Source organism: Anomalospiza imberbis, chromosome Z (genome assembly GCF_031753505.1).
Source record: "Anomalospiza imberbis isolate Cuckoo-Finch-1a 21T00152 chromosome Z, ASM3175350v1, whole genome shotgun sequence".
Lineage (NCBI taxonomy): Eukaryota > Metazoa > Chordata > Aves > Passeriformes > Viduidae > Anomalospiza > Anomalospiza imberbis.
In genome coordinates this window covers 24,890,999-24,909,534 of record NC_089721.1, presented here as the reverse complement: position 1 = coordinate 24,909,534, position 18,536 = coordinate 24,890,999, and the positions used below count along the sequence as shown (strand labels likewise).

The window sequence follows — 18,536 nt, the reverse complement described above, 5'->3', positions numbered from 1 at the left end:
TTTTTTCCTCAAGGAAAAAAGAGATTACAAGAACCAAACTCAACCGTAATTAAACATAAAGTATTTCTATAACTACTAGTCCTAATGGAAAGATCTGTTCCCTTTCTAAAATAATTTTTATTTGTAAAGTGAAACATGTAACACATAATAAAAGATCCTCTGAAGAACAATTATGCTGATTTCATTTAACCATACCCAGAGCGTAACTGAGACTGGTCCACAAGCCTTTCAAATGTTCACAGATTTTTCCAAAACATTCAAAACTGCTCTATACAAATACATGCTACAAATCCAGTGGAGCTGACAAGTCTCATTATCCAGTTCCCACTCCAGGCAATCATGAAATCTGAGTGTTGCTGACATGATCCATTTATATACAATATTTATTTAAGAACAAAACTTGACATTTTCCTCAAGTCACCCTTTAGCCAGACACTCAAAGGAAATGAATCAATACCTCGTAACACTTGTGGAAGCAGTCTCTCAGGTTTATTCAAGCTGAGTAACACATCATCTGGCAGACAAACTTTAAAGGACAGCTTCGCGGCAGTTATAGGAATTATACTACCCTGGCTTCTAAGAGTTAGTATTATTCCAAGAGTTAGTAAATCCTAAGATTTAGGACTAGCCAGAGTATAATTTGAGGGAGAATGAGTTAACAGTACAAGGAATATCTGACTCACTGAGTTAAACTCTCAAGGTGTTATCTATTTTATGGGTTGTGCCCATGCTTAAGTGTGCAGCATTTCCAAACATCCTTAGTTAGAATTTTCAGGCTTTTATTTTATAATTGAGAGTTCAAAAGAGAGGAATAGCCTGAATATCTTAAAGTTATTAAAAATAACCAGAAGATAGGATGAGAAATATGCATACAAGTAGGCTAGAAATGGTGTCGTATCTTACAACATTGGACAACAGGACAAGCTGGATTCTGTCTAAGCAATCTGCCTGGTATCTACAGCTTTTAGTTTTTAAATAGTACAAGCAGTTAGCCAGAACTCAGTTTGAACTAGACAATTCCTCATTCACAGAATGACCAAGAGTGGAAGGCCCTAGAGAACACCTAGCCCAACTATGCCTACTCCATATAGGGTCACCTTAAGCAGGCTGCTCAGGATTGCGTACAGATGAGTTTTGACTCTCTTCAAGGATGTGGATTCTATCTCTCTCAGCAAATTGTGGCAGTGTTTGGCCACTTCCACAGCTGAAAAGCTTCTCCTTATCTTTAAATGGAATTTCCTGTTTCAGTTTGCACCTGTTGCCTCTTGGCATGGGGACCACTAAGCAAAGTATCCTTTTAAAACCCTCTCAAGTGTTTCTGCACAGACAAGATCTCCCAAGACTTTTCTCAAGGCTACACAATTCCAACTACGATCTCTTAAACCTCATGACCTTGGATTTTCTCCACTCTCTTCATGTCTTTCTTGTTGTGTGGAGCCAAGAACTGTATACAGCACTTCAGATGTGGTCTAACCGGGGCTGAACAAAGCAGAAGCCTCACCTCCCTTGGGCTGCAGAGCAGTGCTCTTCCTGACATAGCCCAAGACACTGTTGGCCTTTCATGCTGCTGGATGAACTGCTGGTTCATTGACAATTTGATGTGCACCAGGACCCTTAAGCCCTTTTCTGCAAAGCTGCTTTCCAACTAGTCGACCTCCAGTCTATAGTGCTGCACAGGGTTATTTGACTGCTGGTGTAGGACTTTGTTGAACTTCATGAGATTACTACATACCCATTTCCAGCATGTCACTACCCACCTTGTGTGGGACCATGAGTATTTGGTTTGTTAACCACTCTTCCTGACTGAATATCTATCATCTGTTAGCTTGCTGAGCATGCACTCTGTCCCACCATCCAAGTCATTAATGGCCAGTACTAGCCTCAGTACCATACTCCAAAATAATCCACTAGTAATGGGACTGCAGCTGGACTTTGTGCTGCTGATGACACTAATTTAAGTCCAGAAAATCAGCCTGTTTTCAGTCACCTCACTGCTTATTTACCTAGTCCATTTTCCATCAGCCTGTATATTGAGGTTGTTACAGGAGAAAACAGTGAAGGCACTGCTGAAATCAAGACAAACAACATATACTGCTTTCCCCTAACCCCTAAGCCAGCAAACTCCTGAAGTTCAGGGTCATGATCCTACTGCTAGATTTGCCTTGTTCCCTTCTCTGAAGATAATGGACTCAAACATCTCATGGTCTCTACAGACCAGGCAGAACTCCACAATATCCCTGCTGCTGTCTGACATAAAAGGCCAAATCTGCTCCCTACTGTCCTGACCCGTCCTTTCTAAATCCTGCCGACATCTGCCCACTGTGGCATTCACCTGTGTGAGCTATCTTTCCACAACTCTGTGATCCCAAGGAGGAACTGTGGCCCTGCAGCTGCACACCAGGGCTCTAAAGCCTTCTCTTTGTTCTGTATGGATGTGATTCAGAGTACCCAGTCAGGCTCATTTTCATGAAGAACTCTGAGAGCTTCTTGAATAATGTTGATGGGTAACTTTTAAAACACTTTGGCAAATAAACTGTTGAAGATACAAAAGGCTTTCCAATATGTTAATTTTGTGAATATCACATTGTGAAGTTCCTCTCTGTGGCACTTTTAACACTGTCCTGCTTAATTGATACCAATTAATTGAACCACCGCTTCTTTCTCCTAATATAGAATTAAATGACTGACATTTAAAAGAATTCTAGGTGCCTGTACTTTCTGTGGCTTTCAAATGCTGAGTGTATCTGAGAATCAGTCTTGCTTTGTTTTCAGACATAACGATGTGGAGGATGCTGTAAATGTAACTAAGCAGCCCTTTTTAGATGCACATCAGTTAATTTGTCTCCTCTCTCTGACAAAGAAGAGTGAACAGGAAGGCCACAATGTTACATGTGAAATGCTTTCAGGGATATAGCACATATTTAAAAAGTGCTTATCCTCATTATGGTATTCACTTTGGTTGTTATCTAAGCCTAACACTTCTCTTATGAAATCTAAACTAAGTCAGATATGAACATAGTTCAAATTTTAATATGGAGTTTGGATATATTCAACTTCTCAGTAACGGCAACAGCTTTTCAAAATGAAATCTTACAAATCTTTTCTTGAAGAAACACGATGTGAGATATTTTTGACATCCCAGAAAATAACTTCTAACTTGTGCTAGAAAGATTCCTGAAAGGACTTACATATTCCAAAAACTTTTAAAGATATGTGACAGCTAAACATTCTTTGGCCTCGGGAAACATTTTCATTATGGGCTCAGTCCAAACACAGTATTGCATGAAAGAAGTTCTTATCTCAGTGGGACGGCTTGTTTACTAGCTTCTTCTTTAAAGTGGAGATACAGAAACTGCTTGTAGTTGGCTAGAGAAACTTTAAAGGTAAAAAGAAAACTACCTGTTGACACACAGCCACCCAACTGTTTCTGATAAGGATGCTTTCCTCCCTTTGCACTCCTGAATGAAAAAGCTTCAAGAGTGTACCTAAATGTAATGGAGACTCATCCTAATGACTTCATCAGGATTATCAAGTGAAATTCTGTTTCCAGCTAAGACTGAGGTCTTATCACTGACATAAAAGCACAATGAATCCTTGAACTGTATGCAGAATTTTTCTACCTTTTTTGATCAAAGAAATTGAAGTGCTTAAGAAAGAATTTAATGTCTCTTGGTTTTTATGTTGTCAAGTAATATCAAATTTGTCACTGTAAAACAGCAGCTCAAGCCTGCATCAGAGTCCTTATTAAGCACAAACACTTTTATAAGAATCAAATGCAACCTTGTAGAATAAACACATATTTATCTTCAAACACGACACATTTTAAAAGCTTCCTTAGAATCAGAACCTATATTCTTGCTCCTTTTTCAAAGATGCTCTCAGGAACAAGGTCTGTTAGGTACCTGAGATCTTGTACAGTTTACATGTGTTTCTTCAGTGAGAATTAAGAGAATCTGGCATGCCACTCCTTTCATTATTGTGGTTGGCATAGTTCCTTTCATCTGCCTTTGGAATGAATGCATGACTACACACTTTTTAAAAATTATGTAACATTGGTACTATATTATGTTCTATTGCTGAGCAGCCTCCTGCAATGTAGGTGGTGTTCAATATTCATGTAGTTCACAGGTGAACTTTCTAACATAGCACTGACATAGCTAGTGCTTTCGTGCTTGCTATTTTCCTATTAGTCTAGTTTAACTGGCTGAGCACACACCACCTGGCTTTCATTAACCTCTTTTAGAACAAAATTCTGGCTAATAGCAGACAACTTAAAGAAACAACTTAATGCTGATCTAGGTTGCACAAGTCTATATTACTCTTAGAGCAGACAAGCAGCCAGCCTGCTTGCATGTTTGCTGCAAGCAGAAACAGCATGGAGACCCGTATCTACTGCCTTACCTTGCTACTGAAAACACTGTAGGATGCAAAATTTTGATAGTCTAATTACCCATCTTCATTGTACAGAATTTTGTGGCATATGCCAGAAGAATCCAGGTTTTTTACTGCTAATGCTCAATCCCTACTAAAAAGTCACCAAAATTATATAAGTTGAAAGACAATTAAAAGGAATGGAGAAATTGTCCCAAATTTGTTGTCTTCTGCATTAAAACTCAAAGCTGATTTAAAAACAATCTTGCATGCTCCTTACACATATGCATTTAACTTTAAGAAGTGAAACTAATATAGCACAATTAAATGCATGTGAAGGCATTTTGTCAAAGTAATAGCAAGAATCGGGGAAACCATACCTTTCATGTAATACTTCATTGCATTGCTACTGAGATATGAGTCCATCTGGATAGATTTCTTGGTGGGGCCTAATGTCTTTTCAACAAGAACAGAGTAATTGCTACTGACTGCCTTTGTAATCTGCAAAATTTAACTGTGTCCAGTTCAGCTCTCTTCAAAGGAGAGTGGTTTTCATGGATGAAGGTGAAATGGCTGTAAATAAATGGGTCTGTCTCGATTTTTCGTCTTCCCAAAAGTCAGATCCTTGGCCCTCTGCACCTCTGTGCAGCTGGCTGCTCTGTACTGTGCCAGCTGTGCCTTCCATTGCATCCGCTCTTTGCCCTGCTTCCTCACCTCTCCAATTTTTTTTTTCACAGAGAATAACTTTAGATCTCCTTCCTCCTGCTGCCCAGAATCCCAGAACAGGTTAGGTTAGATGGGACCACAGGGTCTATCTTAGTCTAACTTCCTTGTCCAAGCAGGGTCATCCTTGAGCACATTCTACAGGATTGTGTCCAGTCAATTCTTGAGTATCTCCAGCAAGGGAGACCCTACAACCTCTCTGGACAACCTGTTGCAGTGCATGGTGACCAACCATGAAGTTCCTCATCATGTTAAGGTGGAACTTCTGTGCATCATTTTGTGACTGCTATGCGTAGTATGCATAACTCGCGCCTATAAAGTGATATATGGGTAGAAGTTTTTATATGATTAGATTAAAATATAGACACAAAGCAAGTGAGCCAGGGCAAGGGGGCTGCCTCATGTATGTCGAAACTATTGTAGACAAGGCTTCATTTACAAGTTAATATACGTGGCTTACTCGGAGATGGGCTGTTTCTTGAGATAATCTAGGAACTCCCAAGTGATGACTGTCCCGACAACTACCCGAGATTGGGGTTGCTGGAACCTCCGGAGGATGCATCTCAATGCCGGGTTCCCGTAACTCCATCATCGATGTGCATTGCTTCCCGGACCTCGGATTGTTCAACCCGGCGCAGAGAAAAGAGACTTTAGGAATTTGTGGGATTTTGAATGGAAAGAAAAGGCTGACCGCCGAAATCCCGTCCTCAAGCAAAATAAACTGTATAAAAACTGCTGGCGCAGGACGGATGGGATGAAGCATAGGAAACCCTCTGCTAGAGCGGTCGGGATCTGTGTGTCACGCAGCGCCGGTCCCAGGCTCGGCACTGTCCTTTACTTTGTGGCTGGCTCAGATAGAATTTGATTGCTGTAATTAAAATTGTTTTTTTCTTTTTAATTTGGCTGGGTCAATTTTTACCTATAACATGACCATTGCCTCTTGTCCTTTTGCTTGGCAAACTGAGAAGAATCTGGCTCCATCCTCTGACACCTTTCCTTCAGGTATTTATACACATTGATATGGTCCCGTCTCAGTCATCTCAACACTGAGCAGGCCCAGCTCCTGTCCTCACAAGAGAAATGCTCCCAAGGTCCCTAATCAGCTTCTTCGCCCTGTGCTGGCCCCACTCCAAGAGCTCTAAGCCTCTCTTCTCCTGAGGAGGCCAGAACTGGACGCAGCATTACTGGGCAGCACGGGCCCAGACGCCACATCGAGCCTAGACGCCGCACCGGGCCGAGACGCCGCTCCGGGCCACTCCGCTAGGACATCTCGCGATATTTCCCGCCGGCCAACCGGCGCCGGTGAGCACGGAGCACCCTGGCAACGCCCTTCTCGCGATACCCGCGCGGCCGCTATCCGCGCCAGGCGGGGCGGGGCGGGGCGGGGCGGGGCGGGGCGAGGCGAGGCCGACGCGCGGCCGCGGGCTCGGCTCGCCGTGGCTGCGCCTCTCCGGGAGCGGGCCGCGGTGTGGAGAGCGGGGACAGCCACGGGGCCCTTCTCTGAGGCGGTCCGGTGGCTCCCTCGGGGCCCGCACCGCCGTGACCCGCCCGGTGGAGGGGCGGCGGTGGGTCTCCAGCGCGCTGGTGCCCGTCCGCTCCCGGTGCCTCAGCCCGTGGGCCCGGCCGGGCTTTGCACGGCCAAAAGTTAAAATGTGTGATGATGGTGTCCCAGGTAAGCGTCTTCCGTGTGTCTTGCTCTACAATATCCTCGAATTCTCTTTTTACAGTCATTTATTAAGAGTGTGAAATAAAAAAAACGAAGAAAAACGAAACCTTACCCTCTAAATTAAGTGGTCAACCCTCACTAGTTAGAAAGCATTCGACATAATTTCTAGAGAAGTAGTGGTTGAAAGGAGCTAGTGTGTGACAAGATGCCATTATCACCATGATTTAGTACAGTTAATGTTTGCAGGCACATTTTTTCCACCTGTAGTAAAAAGTGTAAGTACAGGTAAGCATCTTAAATGCCAGCTTTCATCATTGGTGGTAAGAGTACTATACCCATGCTAAGAAACCATGTGAGATAATTTTCTTTGTTTTCAGAGATTGGTCCACGTGAATTTTCGTTCTACTCCAAAAGCCAAGAACTTGGTGGATCAGGCTAGTTAAACGAAGCAGTTCATGCTTTGGCTTTAACAGCATTATTTTCTGGCTTTTTGTAGCAATGGTGTCCTTAATACCATTAAGGTTTCAGCCTTTTTCTCATTCTGTTCCTTGCTTCTCACTTATGTTTGGAGTTTAGTAACACTAGTACTATTGCCCAGTGTAATTTATTCCACTTTGCACCTGAACTCTAGTTGTGATGACCCATATGCAACTCCTTAGCCTCAAGTAGAAGCTTCACTAAAAACAAAAACGCTGTTATCTTAAACAATGGTTTTAACTTGGGAGTTTCTGAATGTGTTGCATGTCCCTTCACTACTGTAAAAAAAAAAAGGAATTACAGAAGTGCTCTGCTATTTTAATTTTGATTTGCATGTATAACAGTGTGCTGTACGTAGCTGGTTTCAGTTTTTAAATTTTGGTTCCTGTTCTCATGAAATTGCAGAAAGAATTAGATGCTACTTGAAGAAGTTAATGTACTCATCTTTTTGCATTGAGATGAGAGACGTGTACAAATGCCATGAACTTTAAGGATTAGTTATATATGATTTGTTGAATATGCAGCCTGTACTTCACCCTTTGCCTCAGAAAGTTACATTTGAGCTTTTAGTCTTTGAGAAGGTCTGAGGGAATGGCTGAGGGTCTTGGAACAGCTTATGTAGCAGGTCACAAGGTATGGGGCTGAACTCCAAATAAGGATAATCGGGTCATTATTAAAGAGATCTGCAAAAAGGTGACTCGAATGGGAAGGCTGTGGTTTATGACCTTGTTAGTGTAAGAACTAGTGGGCCATCAGTTTAGGTCTGTGGATTAAAGTCCATCTCAGCAAAAGTGTGACATGTATCCAGAGCAGACCCACAATATTTTTAGTCAGAAGTCACCAAATTCTAGGAATCTGCATATGTTGAAAGGGGAATGGAGCTACTTGAAAGAGAGCAGTCTACTGGTATTTGCTAAACAGATAAATCACCTGTGACCCATGAAACCTCTTTAACTAAAAGAATACTTTAGAGGCCAAAGAATGTTGGAATAAGGGTGTTCTGTAGGTTTGTACTATTTTTATTGTTACCTGCATGTCAGCTTAGGGCCAGTGCTGGCTGTAGAATAGTGGGCTTGGCTACATGGATGTTTTTGTTTTCTCTAAGTGTATATAATTAAATAATTTAGTAAATTAATTATGGTTATAATTGATTTAACTAATGCATTGTGGACATTAGTCCTGTAAGCGTATGCTTCCAGGTGCTCAGAACTTGGGGAGGAGAACCAGTTTTCTTGCAGTTTTTACACAGAGACATTAAAACGGGTGGAGTTTCTTGCCTTCAGAATTTTTTTCCTTAGCTCTGAAAAATGTCTGGTTTGATGTGTCCAGGAATATATACCACCACTGGTCATAGAATGATGAATACTTGATCTGGTGCAAGATTCTTTCTGGCTTGCTCCTTCCTGTAAAAAAAGTGCATCTCATGGTAATTGATAATGACTTTCTTGTAAGTATCAAAACTTACTCCAGCAAATAGATAAGAAACAATAAAGGTTCTGAAATGAATCATGTATCCCTTTGTTTTGGGATGACTGAGCAGGGGAAGATTAAAAATTGCTTCTGCAAACTTGAAAGAACACCCCTTTTTCTCTCAGTTCAAATTTGGAAAACTTTGTGTGCAGCCATTACTTGCGAGGTCTTTTTGCTGTGAAGAGTGAAGACCTTGTTTTTTTTTAGTAGAGGTATTTTGTATTATTTTTCATTGTCAGTGTGATGTGAGGTCTTTCCACTTTGATACATACTGCTGTGTTTGCCTGCGTGAAGCCACTATGTTAACTTAATGCATCGGAATCTGGATTTTGCTTTATTTTCCTATGCACCTTGTGTTATTTCTAAAATAGTGGTGTTAAAGCAAATTATAACTTTATGTCTAGCTGTAAACAGTGACTGCTATTTTGATTCTAGTGCTACCTTCAATAAAGTGTTTGTATGAAGTTATATGCATTTTGTCAACTAAGTTTATATCCATTGTTTTAATAGTGAAGAAATTAATTTGTACATCAGGCCAGTTTATCACTATGTGTGTTTGGTTTTTTTTTATAGACCAGTGGTGTATTGGGGAGAAATGCCTTGCGCCTCGTTTTGAAAATGGAAAACTTCATGAAGGAACATTAACTTCTCTTGAAAAGGACAAGAATGGAAAATCATTTGCTGTTGTATCATTCTTGGAGTCTGAAGAAAGGAAAATACTAATAACAAAACTTTGTAAAATCAAAGACAGTAGAGGACCCTGGAAGAGCTTACCATTTGATGAGTGTGATCTGGAAAAGCCATATTTTCCTGACCAAAATCTTCCATCTCCTGGAGCTGCTTTTAAATTATCTGACAATGGCAATTTTATCCCATATACAATTAACAGATACCTGCGTGATTATCAAAGGGAAGGAGCCCAGTTTCTGTATAGACACTATGCTAATAACAGAGGGTGTATTCTTGGAGATGATATGGGCCTTGGAAAGACAATACAGGTATTCTTTTTGTTTGTTACAGTGGGAGAATACAGTATTTTATGGTATCTGTAAATCTATTTTAAAAAGCATTGTATTTTTGAAGTTTAAACCTCCCTCTGCTGTTACAGATGTGGATGAGGCAGGACATGATGTCCAGGACAGCACTCAGATCCAGGAGCCCATTGCTGATTTAAGACTCACTCCTTACAGGCCATAAAACTGGGATGGGACTCCTTTTAGTATAAGCGGGAGTAATTATGATAGTTAAAATGTTAGTGTGTTGAATTTACTTTAAGGAGTGCTACCTGCTCATCATGAAAGCAATTTGCACTGGAATACAGTAAAAGAACTTGAGACCCTTATCTGACTCTTGCTTTTAAAATACCTTTTTCCTTTTTTCCTGAAAACAAACAGTTTCACTGTTCTGGGAATGCAAAAGAACTGACACACTCACTCCCATCTCTGGAAATAGTGCTTTGGTATTCCATGCTACTTCCATCACTCTTTTGGTAATGCAGCTTGATTGATGAGAGGTCAAAGTGTAGCTGGATTTTTTTTCATTATGCTTTGAATCTGTGTGACCTAAATTACTTATTTTTTACTTACTTGCTTTTTACTTGCTTACTTGATTTTTACTTACTTACTTTTCTGTAATTAAGGTGATTTTATGTGTGGAAATTCTCTATAGTCTATCTGATTTAAAGTTAGTAGTTTGAGTTCTGTGGGAGATAGTCTTTGTCCCACGCTCTTTTGTCTTGCTCCATGTGTCCAGTGCAAGCTCATTCCTTCACTGGCAGGTATTGGTTATGGTATCTGTTGCCCTTCCATTTAGGAGAATATTGACAGATGCTTTTCAGCACAAAAAAGTGTCGTCCTGTAGCAAACTTCAAAAGAGGAGTGGGTGAACTAAATGGTCAAAACTCTGCATAGAGCATTTAGAGGCGTATCATGGATTTGTACAAATAGTTGATGATGCTCTGTTAACAGATGCTTATTAAAACTAAACTGCATTCATTTTAAGCCTGGCCATGTTTCTTGTCCATGATAGTTGAAGAAGTCAGTAATTACGGTAGACTGTTTCTACTCAGAACTGCAAATAATCTGATTTCACGTAGTAAGAAATATCTATGTATATGTGAAAGATAATACTAAACTTGGGGAGGGGGAAACAAAATTTAGTTGTCTTGATTGCCTCTTATATTTTTGAATCTCAGAGCTGATTCTCTAGGCACATTTATCACAGTGACAGTGTGTTCCTATGTGGAAATCACATCTGATGGCTATTTCCTTTAATCTGTGTCAAGTTTTCAAAAGAAAGGTAGAGATTTCAAAGAATATCTTATGTGAAGACTATCATATATGAGGAATAACAAGAAGGGATTATCTAAGTACATAGGTCAGAAAAGAAAGGTTGAGGCGACTGATCTGAGGCAGTGGCAAACTTGTACCTGACTAGTCTGGTGATGTTACATGATGTAATTGTGGTAATGGTCAATATGGGAAGATGAACAGATGTCTCTGCTTCTCGTAGGGCCTGGTTCCACATGACATCCTTAACTCCAAACTGGAGATGGGTGGATTTGATGGATGGACAGTTCAATGGATAAAGAGCTGGCTGGCTGTGTGCAGAGAGTTGTGGTCAATTCCTCTGTGTTGAGGTGGAGGCTGGTGATGAGTGATGTCCCTCAGGCTCTGTTTTGGGACCACTGCTCTGCAGTGTTTACCTCAATGACACAGACAGTGGGATTGAGTGCAATCTCAGCAAGTCTGCAAATGACACAAATCTGAGCAGTGCAGTTGACACAACAGAAGGATGGGATGCCATCCAAAGGGACCTGGACATTCTTGAGAATAGGGCCCATGAGAATCTTATGAAGCTCAACTAGTCCATGTGCAAGGTGCTGCATGTGGGCTGGGAAAATCCCAGACATGAACACAAACTGAGAGAAGTTGTACAGAGCAGCCCTGAGAAGGGGGACTGGGGGATTCTTGTGGGTGAAGAGCTGGATATTAGCCAGCAGTGTGTGCTTGCAGCCTAGAGGTGCATCTGAAGCAGCATGTCCAGCAGGTCAAGGGAGATGGTTCTGCCCCTCTGCTCCATTCTTCTGAGACCCCACCTGGAACACTACATCCCACTCTGGGGTCCCTAGCACAGGAGGGATGTGGACCTGTTAGAGTAGGTCCAGAGGAAGCCACGAGGTGTTCCGAGGGATCAAGCACCTCTCCTGTGAGGTGGAGAGATTTGGGGCAGTTCTGCCTGGAGAAGAGAAGGCTCTTGGAGGACCTCATTGCAGCTTTCCAGTAACCTTTGTGTTCAAGGCCAGGTTGGCTGGGGGCCTGAGCAATCTGGTCTAGTGAATGGCATCCTTGCCCATGGCAGGGATTGGAACTAGGTAATCTTTAAGGCTCCTTCCAACCCTTACAATTTTATGATTCTATGATCTTGTGTATTTTTTATTAAACACAGTGTTTAAGTTCAGCATGGGAAAGGCAGTTCAGTGGATATGAAATAAAATGGTAGAATTCACTTGTTTAGAAAAGGTTAGTACACATGAAAAAATAAATCTAAACTTCATTGAATAACTGATATAGTCTTAGAAAGAATTGACTTATGATTGTCAGTTGGCTGAAGTTTACTGTTTCTGAATTATAGGATGGTTCATGAGATAAAAACAGTTCTGGAAATCCTTTGAATTTTAATGTTCTTTGTATTTCTGAACTGATTTTTGCTTTAAATGTCCCGACCACATGGTTCAGTCATATCAAGCTGAAGTTTAGGTGAAGGCAAATAGAATAATGTTGTTTCTTAGTGTGATTACAGTGAACTAGTTTGCTATCATGGCATTGAGATTGCTTCTTGCTTGATCTAGAAGAGCCAAAGATTTTTGATAATGAGTTGCTGTTTCACTGCCTTTGCTACTCCTAGAAATTTGTGATGCAAATTCTTCCAAGAATAGAGAATGTGGAAAAGACATAGAGATTTATTGTTCAGTTGAATTTGATTCTAATTCTCAAAGGATTTAAAAGTCATTAATTAAACAACATGTGCAAACTGGCAGTTGATCTCAACCTCAGTTTATGAGATATGTATAAAAATGTTTGGTTTACTTTTATTCTACATATCTTTCTTTCATTCTGTGGCCATACCTATGATGGATTTCTTCTCTCTTTTGTCCATCCAACTATTCTTTTCAGGGATGTATTTTTTCTGCGCTCAGCTCTCCTGACTAGCTCTTTCTCCCCATCATTAGAGGGAGTAAGTTCTTTTTTTTGGACATCAACAGTTGGTAGCTATTCCTCTGTCCTGCTACAAGCAGCTGTGTAGCAGCTGCACAAAGGAAGCGGCTGGAGCTGGCTGTTCTGAATAAAAGGGGCCTGTTGAGTTTTCAAAAGAAGGGCACCTCTCTTATGATGCATCTGGTCCTTGCTGCTGCTTAGTCCATGGATACCATTTATCCCAAGTGAATCTTGAATTTGCATGTTCTGGCCAGATCTTTCTCTGCCTTCTTCCTGTTTTGGATTACGATAGGAGCATTTTGGAATAGCTTGTGCTGGGATGTTTGTCCTTGCTGTGGTGTATTGTAATAAATGTGTTCTCTTAATCACCTTGACTGGTTTGAGGCAGATGGGAGAATATAGCACAAAAGGAAAAAAAAAGGTTTTAATGTCAGCAACAGGAATTTGAAGGAATGGAACATACAGGAAAAGGTGTATTACTAAAAAACAAACCTGCAGAATAAGCCTTTTCTTCCTTTTGCAGAAATAACATTGAGAGGAGAGTTAGAGGATTTCTGTTCCTTCTGTTTTCTCATCTGAAATTCAAGTACCCTGAAAAGAAGGAGAGTGGCAAGACAAGCCTCATCTCCATTTTTTTCTGGATCATTCATACTCTGTCTTTTTGTGTATTTTTGTATATTTCCACTTAAAGAATAAAAGAGTGAGATAGAGCACTTACTTGTTCTTATCATTAGTTGAAGGAGTTCTTAGGAATCCAAAGGAGGGAGGGGTCCCATTTTAAAAACAGATTTATTTAAAGCCAACAAACACCTCGTGCCTGCACCCTCCCAAAAAAAAATATCCCCCCCTACCAAACCAAACCACCTTCCAGAGTCCTGTCCAGGATTTTGTCTTAAATGTTGATTTTTTTGGTGGAATTTATTCAATTGTACATAGTCACTGAGAATTGTTTTCTTTATCAAGGTAATTTCATTTTTGGCTGCAGTGTTGAAGAAAAAGGGAACACGTGAGGATATTGAAAATAATATGCCGGAGTTTTTACTGAGGACAATGAAAAAGGGCTCAGATTGTAACCCCAAGAAGGTACAATTTTTAGTGATACTAGCTTAAGAATTTTGATAAAAGACAATACTTGAATTTGTTGTTTGTTTGTTCTGGGAGTTTATGTACATTAACTTTTAAAATTCAGCTGCTGAAGTAGGATTTCATGCCTTTCCTAGTAGTGTTGGGGAAGCCTTCAGTTTTCATGACTACCATAGTGCCCTCTCTCTCTAGTTGTTATTGTCTAATCTGTTACTACTGTTCATCTGCACTAATGGAAAACATTTGAAAGTGTCTGGGTTAGATTTGTGGCTAGAGAACATTGAAAAGCACATATCAGTGAGTAGAAAATTAGTGTTGTATGATGATATTTTTAAAGTAAAAAAGCATATATATCTATAATAACAGGGTATTTAATTAAGACAAATCCATAGGTTTGGAAAGTGTATTGCTAATATCCTTGTGATGTCCTGGCTGTCATAATGTTGGAAGTAAGTCTGGCTGATATTTTAAGTAATCAAATACAGTGACAACAAATAAAACATACATGTAAAAGTTCTGTGTGAATAAGATAAATCTGAAGATCATTTTAATTTTACCCATTACAGAAACCATGTGATTTCTATTTTCCATTGTTATTTTTATTTTGCTGCAATAGTTAGAGAATTTGACTGACATAATGAGTCATATGACTGTAGCTCTGTGAATAATGGATACATGCTCCTCAGGAAATAACAGGCTGAGAAGAAGGGGTAAAGGGATAGCATTTTATGTGCAAAGAAACAGGAATGGTTCTGACTGTGACTACGAGTGAGAGAAGAATGTCACTTTGAGGACATTTAATGTTGAAAAAGGTCACACAGAGGTTGTAGACCCCATACATCCTTATGGGGTTTTGAAGACCTCAGTTGGCTAAGCCTGGGTTTGACGTCAGTTTTGCCACTGCTTTGACTACAAAGTTGGACTGAAAATGTCCTAAGGTCACTTCCTATCTCTTTGATTTTATTATCCTATGATACTAAGTGAATTGTATGAGCTGTCCTAATTTTTTTAACTCTTTCCAGGACTATCTGTTTTCAAGTCACATGATGACTAGATTTATAGATTTGAGGAAGCTGCTTAACCTCTTCCATTTATTTTCTCCATTTGTAAAACATTTTATGGTATACAGATGCTATAACAACACAAAATGATAGTGTTTCACATCTTACTGCATTTAAGAGTATAATTTAAGTAAGTAGTGCTTTGTAGTATGACAGTATTTTTCTGCTGTATATTATATATACTCAGGGTAAACTGATTACTTTTGAATTTATATTAACTTTAGATATGTTCCATACATCCTTTGAAATGGCAGAATTAAACAGTCAGACTGCTCAGAGTAGTAAAGTAGGCAAGATCTTGACTTCCGTTATTGAGAAGTTGGTATGTTTTAGTTTTTTTAGTGATACTCTAATATATACTTGTTTTCAGACTTTCCTCATAGTGGCCCCTCTTTCAGTGCTGTACAACTGGAAGGATGAGTTAGACACATGGGGGTACTTTAAAGTCTCTGTCTTACATGGCAGTAAAAAAGATGATGGCATGAATCGCATCAAGCAAGGAAAATGTGAAGTTGCTCTTACAACATATGAGATACTCCGCCTGTATTTGGATGAATTTAACAGGTAATAGTTTTAATATGTTTTTGTACACACTGAATTTTAACTGTCTAATTGTGCATTGTTCTTTTCAAACACTTTTTTCTGTACAATATATTTGCTGTTAAATCCATTGATGCACTGTGCTGCAGAGAAGAATCCCTGTACTATTGAATTTATCCTGTCCTACTGAATTTAACCTGTACAGTTCTGGTGGGTTGACCTTGGCTGGACACCAGGTACCCACCAAGCCACTCTATCAATCCCCTTCCCAACTGGACAGGGAAGAGAAATTAAAATAAAAACCAGCTCTTTAGTTGAGATAAGGCAGTTTACTAAAGCAAAAGCAAAATTTTAGGCAGACACAAACACAGAGGGGGAAGAAAATGTTTATTTTCTGTTTCCTATGAGCAAGCAGTGTTGAGCCACTTCCCGGGAAATGGTGCTTCCACATACATAGCAGTTGCTCTGAAAGGCAAACATCATAAATAACAAATGCCCCATTTCTCCTCCTTTCCTCTGCTTTTAAATCTGAGCTAATACCATATGGGATGAGTTATCCCTTTGGTCAGTTTGGGTCAGCTGGTCTAGTTTTGTCCCCTCCCAGGATCTTACCCATTCCCAGTTTACTGTGGGGAAAATGTTGAGACAGTGCTCATGCTCTGCCACTGCTGCTCAGCAGTAGCCAAAGCATTGGTGTGTTAACAACAACTTTCCAACTACCCACAGACCAGTGAGAGCTGCTGTGGGAAAATTAAGTCCATCTCAGCCAGACTCAATACAGCTGTCTTTGTAATGGGACACGTGGTAGCAGTAAGTGTTTGAATAGTTCCCATAAAACCAGTCCTTAGCAAGCACATTTCTCTCTCTCTCAGGATTTTTCATAGAGGTGCACAGAGAGAAAGAAAGAGAAAACCATTTCTATTTCTGCTCCTTGTTTTTCCTATGTGGAATGTGCTTGGAGAATTGTTTACCTGGGGTAATTGCTTGATTGGATTCTGGTGAGGATTGTTTGAGCCTGGTGACCAATCAAATCCACCTGTGTCTGGACTATCGCAGAAGGTCACAAGTTGTTAGATATGGTAGTTAGAACAAGCAGGTTTGTAGTTTTAGCATCTTCTTTATATAGTATATTAATGTATTATAGCGTAGTTATAATAAAGCAATCATTCAGCCTTCTGAACTGGAGTTGGACATCATCATTTCTTCCCACTGGGTTTGCCTGTATTTTACAATACCAGTCTTTGCTGGTAACACAGTTATGAAGTATTTTCTGAATGATGTAGGAATTGCCTGCTTGAAACCTGACGACTGCTGAAAGATACATAGAAAGTATTTCTATCTTTTAGTACATTGTAAGGAGAATAATCACCTGGAATTTTTAACAAATGCTCAAAAGGCTATTTTTCTTGTTATTTGCTCTTTTCACCAGCTTGATGAGATTATTGAGCCCTAAAAGCTTTGAGATTTAAATGCACACATTTTTCATCCAATCCTAAAGGTCCTTTTCCCCTGTGTCATCTTAGAAGTAGTGTACGAGTTGTGTCAATGGATGGTGGTAGCAGCCTGCCCTCAGCAGCTGATATAAGTGGATCTACAGATCTTGGCATTTCGGGTGTTGGGAAAGGTCCAAGCCCCAGAGAGTACCTTAGTTGTCTGGAGATCCATCATCAGAATGATCAGATCTTCATTTCTGTGCTCAGGTCTGAAGTACAGAGAGTTGAGAAGTACAGATAGAAGAATAAAGTAGTTTTGTTATCGGCCCCCTAACTATTCATGTTCTTTCTGAGGAACTCTTCATGCTTGGCATAGACTGTGGTCAGGAAATAGGTACATGTGTGGAGCAGATCTAATGTGTGACTGCCTGCAAATATGTTTATTCAGCATGCAGATTTATCAAACTGTTTCTGCAGAAGATGTGACTGGTTGGGCCTATGGTCTCCACACCAGGAGAAGCTTTGTGTCTTGCTTCACTACAGTGATGGATTGGCCTCAAAAGCTGCTCTTAAATAATTACTTGTCAGGAATAAGAATATGTAATTTTTAGCTTATTTTGGGAATGTAGGAACTTGAATATGAATGAATGCATTTAGTGATTAGCAAAAATGCCGCAAGATCAGCCTTCATTAGTGAACTAAATGCAGCTTGCTCAGGAGACACGCTTTCTACTAAACATCTCTAAACATGTCTGTTTCAGCTTTTTGCAGCATATCAATTTGGATATGGTTGTGTTCTGAAATATTCATATATATAAAGTGAACTCATAAATTTAGTAAATCTCTTCCTAGGGACTTGAAGACTTTCTTTATTATTATCTCAGTATACAGGTCATTCTACCCCTAAGTTTTATTCTTGAACTGGCTGCAAAATATCTTCTGGTCACTGCTAATAGCTATGTTCCTTCTCATCACAATCCCAAAATATTAAAATTTCTCTGCTATATTGATATTGTATATATATTCTTGAGTGATACTTTATTGTAGAAAACCATTCAGATTGAAATGTTTTCAATTCACTGGTGTGGTGTTTCTTCGTTACGGCCTCAAGCAGCTAAAGCGCCAGCTAGCACTTCTTTGTGCGACCTTAGCCGCTACCTTTATGGGTGCTCCAGGTTTGCAGAGTATCCCAGTGTGGGTTAGCAGCTTTGGTGGCTGGACGCTGAGAGGAAGCGAAGGGTAGAGAGAAGGACACTTTGTCTGCAAAACTGAGAACCTTTAATCCCCCGTGCGTGGTCTGAGCAAGTGGCTCTCAGATCAGTGTAAGGCAAAATGGCCCCAAACAATAGATTGCATCAGATTAAATAGGGGGTGGGTGGATAGGGGTGGAAACTTGTCTTGCCCTATGGGGTTAAACCAAGGTAGGGTTTCACAACCAATGGTGACATAACAGAGGTGGGTACAGCGTTCTGGGACAAATAGGAATGCAAAGATA

At 40.1% G+C, this 18,536-nt stretch overlaps 1 protein-coding gene across 9 annotated transcripts in view; it reads left to right on the top strand.

Moving 5' to 3' along the window:
- The first annotated feature begins 6,506 nt into the window (after window positions 1–6,506).
- The window catches only part of ERCC6L2 (ERCC excision repair 6 like 2), a 112,290-nt gene continuing 100,260 nt past the window's right edge, over window positions 6,507–18,536 (top strand). For 5 of the 9 annotated variants that reach the window (XR_010994556.1, XM_068176802.1, XM_068176806.1 and 2 more), the window contains exons 1-4: window positions 6,592–6,766; window positions 9,281–9,705; window positions 13,888–14,007; window positions 15,439–15,632. Coding sequence is in view for 8 of the 9 variants with exons in the window: in XM_068176802.1 (XP_068032903.1) it covers window positions 6,745–6,766; window positions 9,281–9,705; window positions 13,888–14,007; window positions 15,439–15,632 (761 nt within the window). In the remaining variant the exon portion in view is untranslated. Of the gene's footprint in view, window positions 6,767–9,280; window positions 9,706–13,887; window positions 14,008–15,438; window positions 15,633–18,536 lie in introns of all 9 variants that reach the window. The other 4 variants (XM_068176807.1, XM_068176808.1, XM_068176801.1 and 1 more) reach the window with 3 other exon arrangements.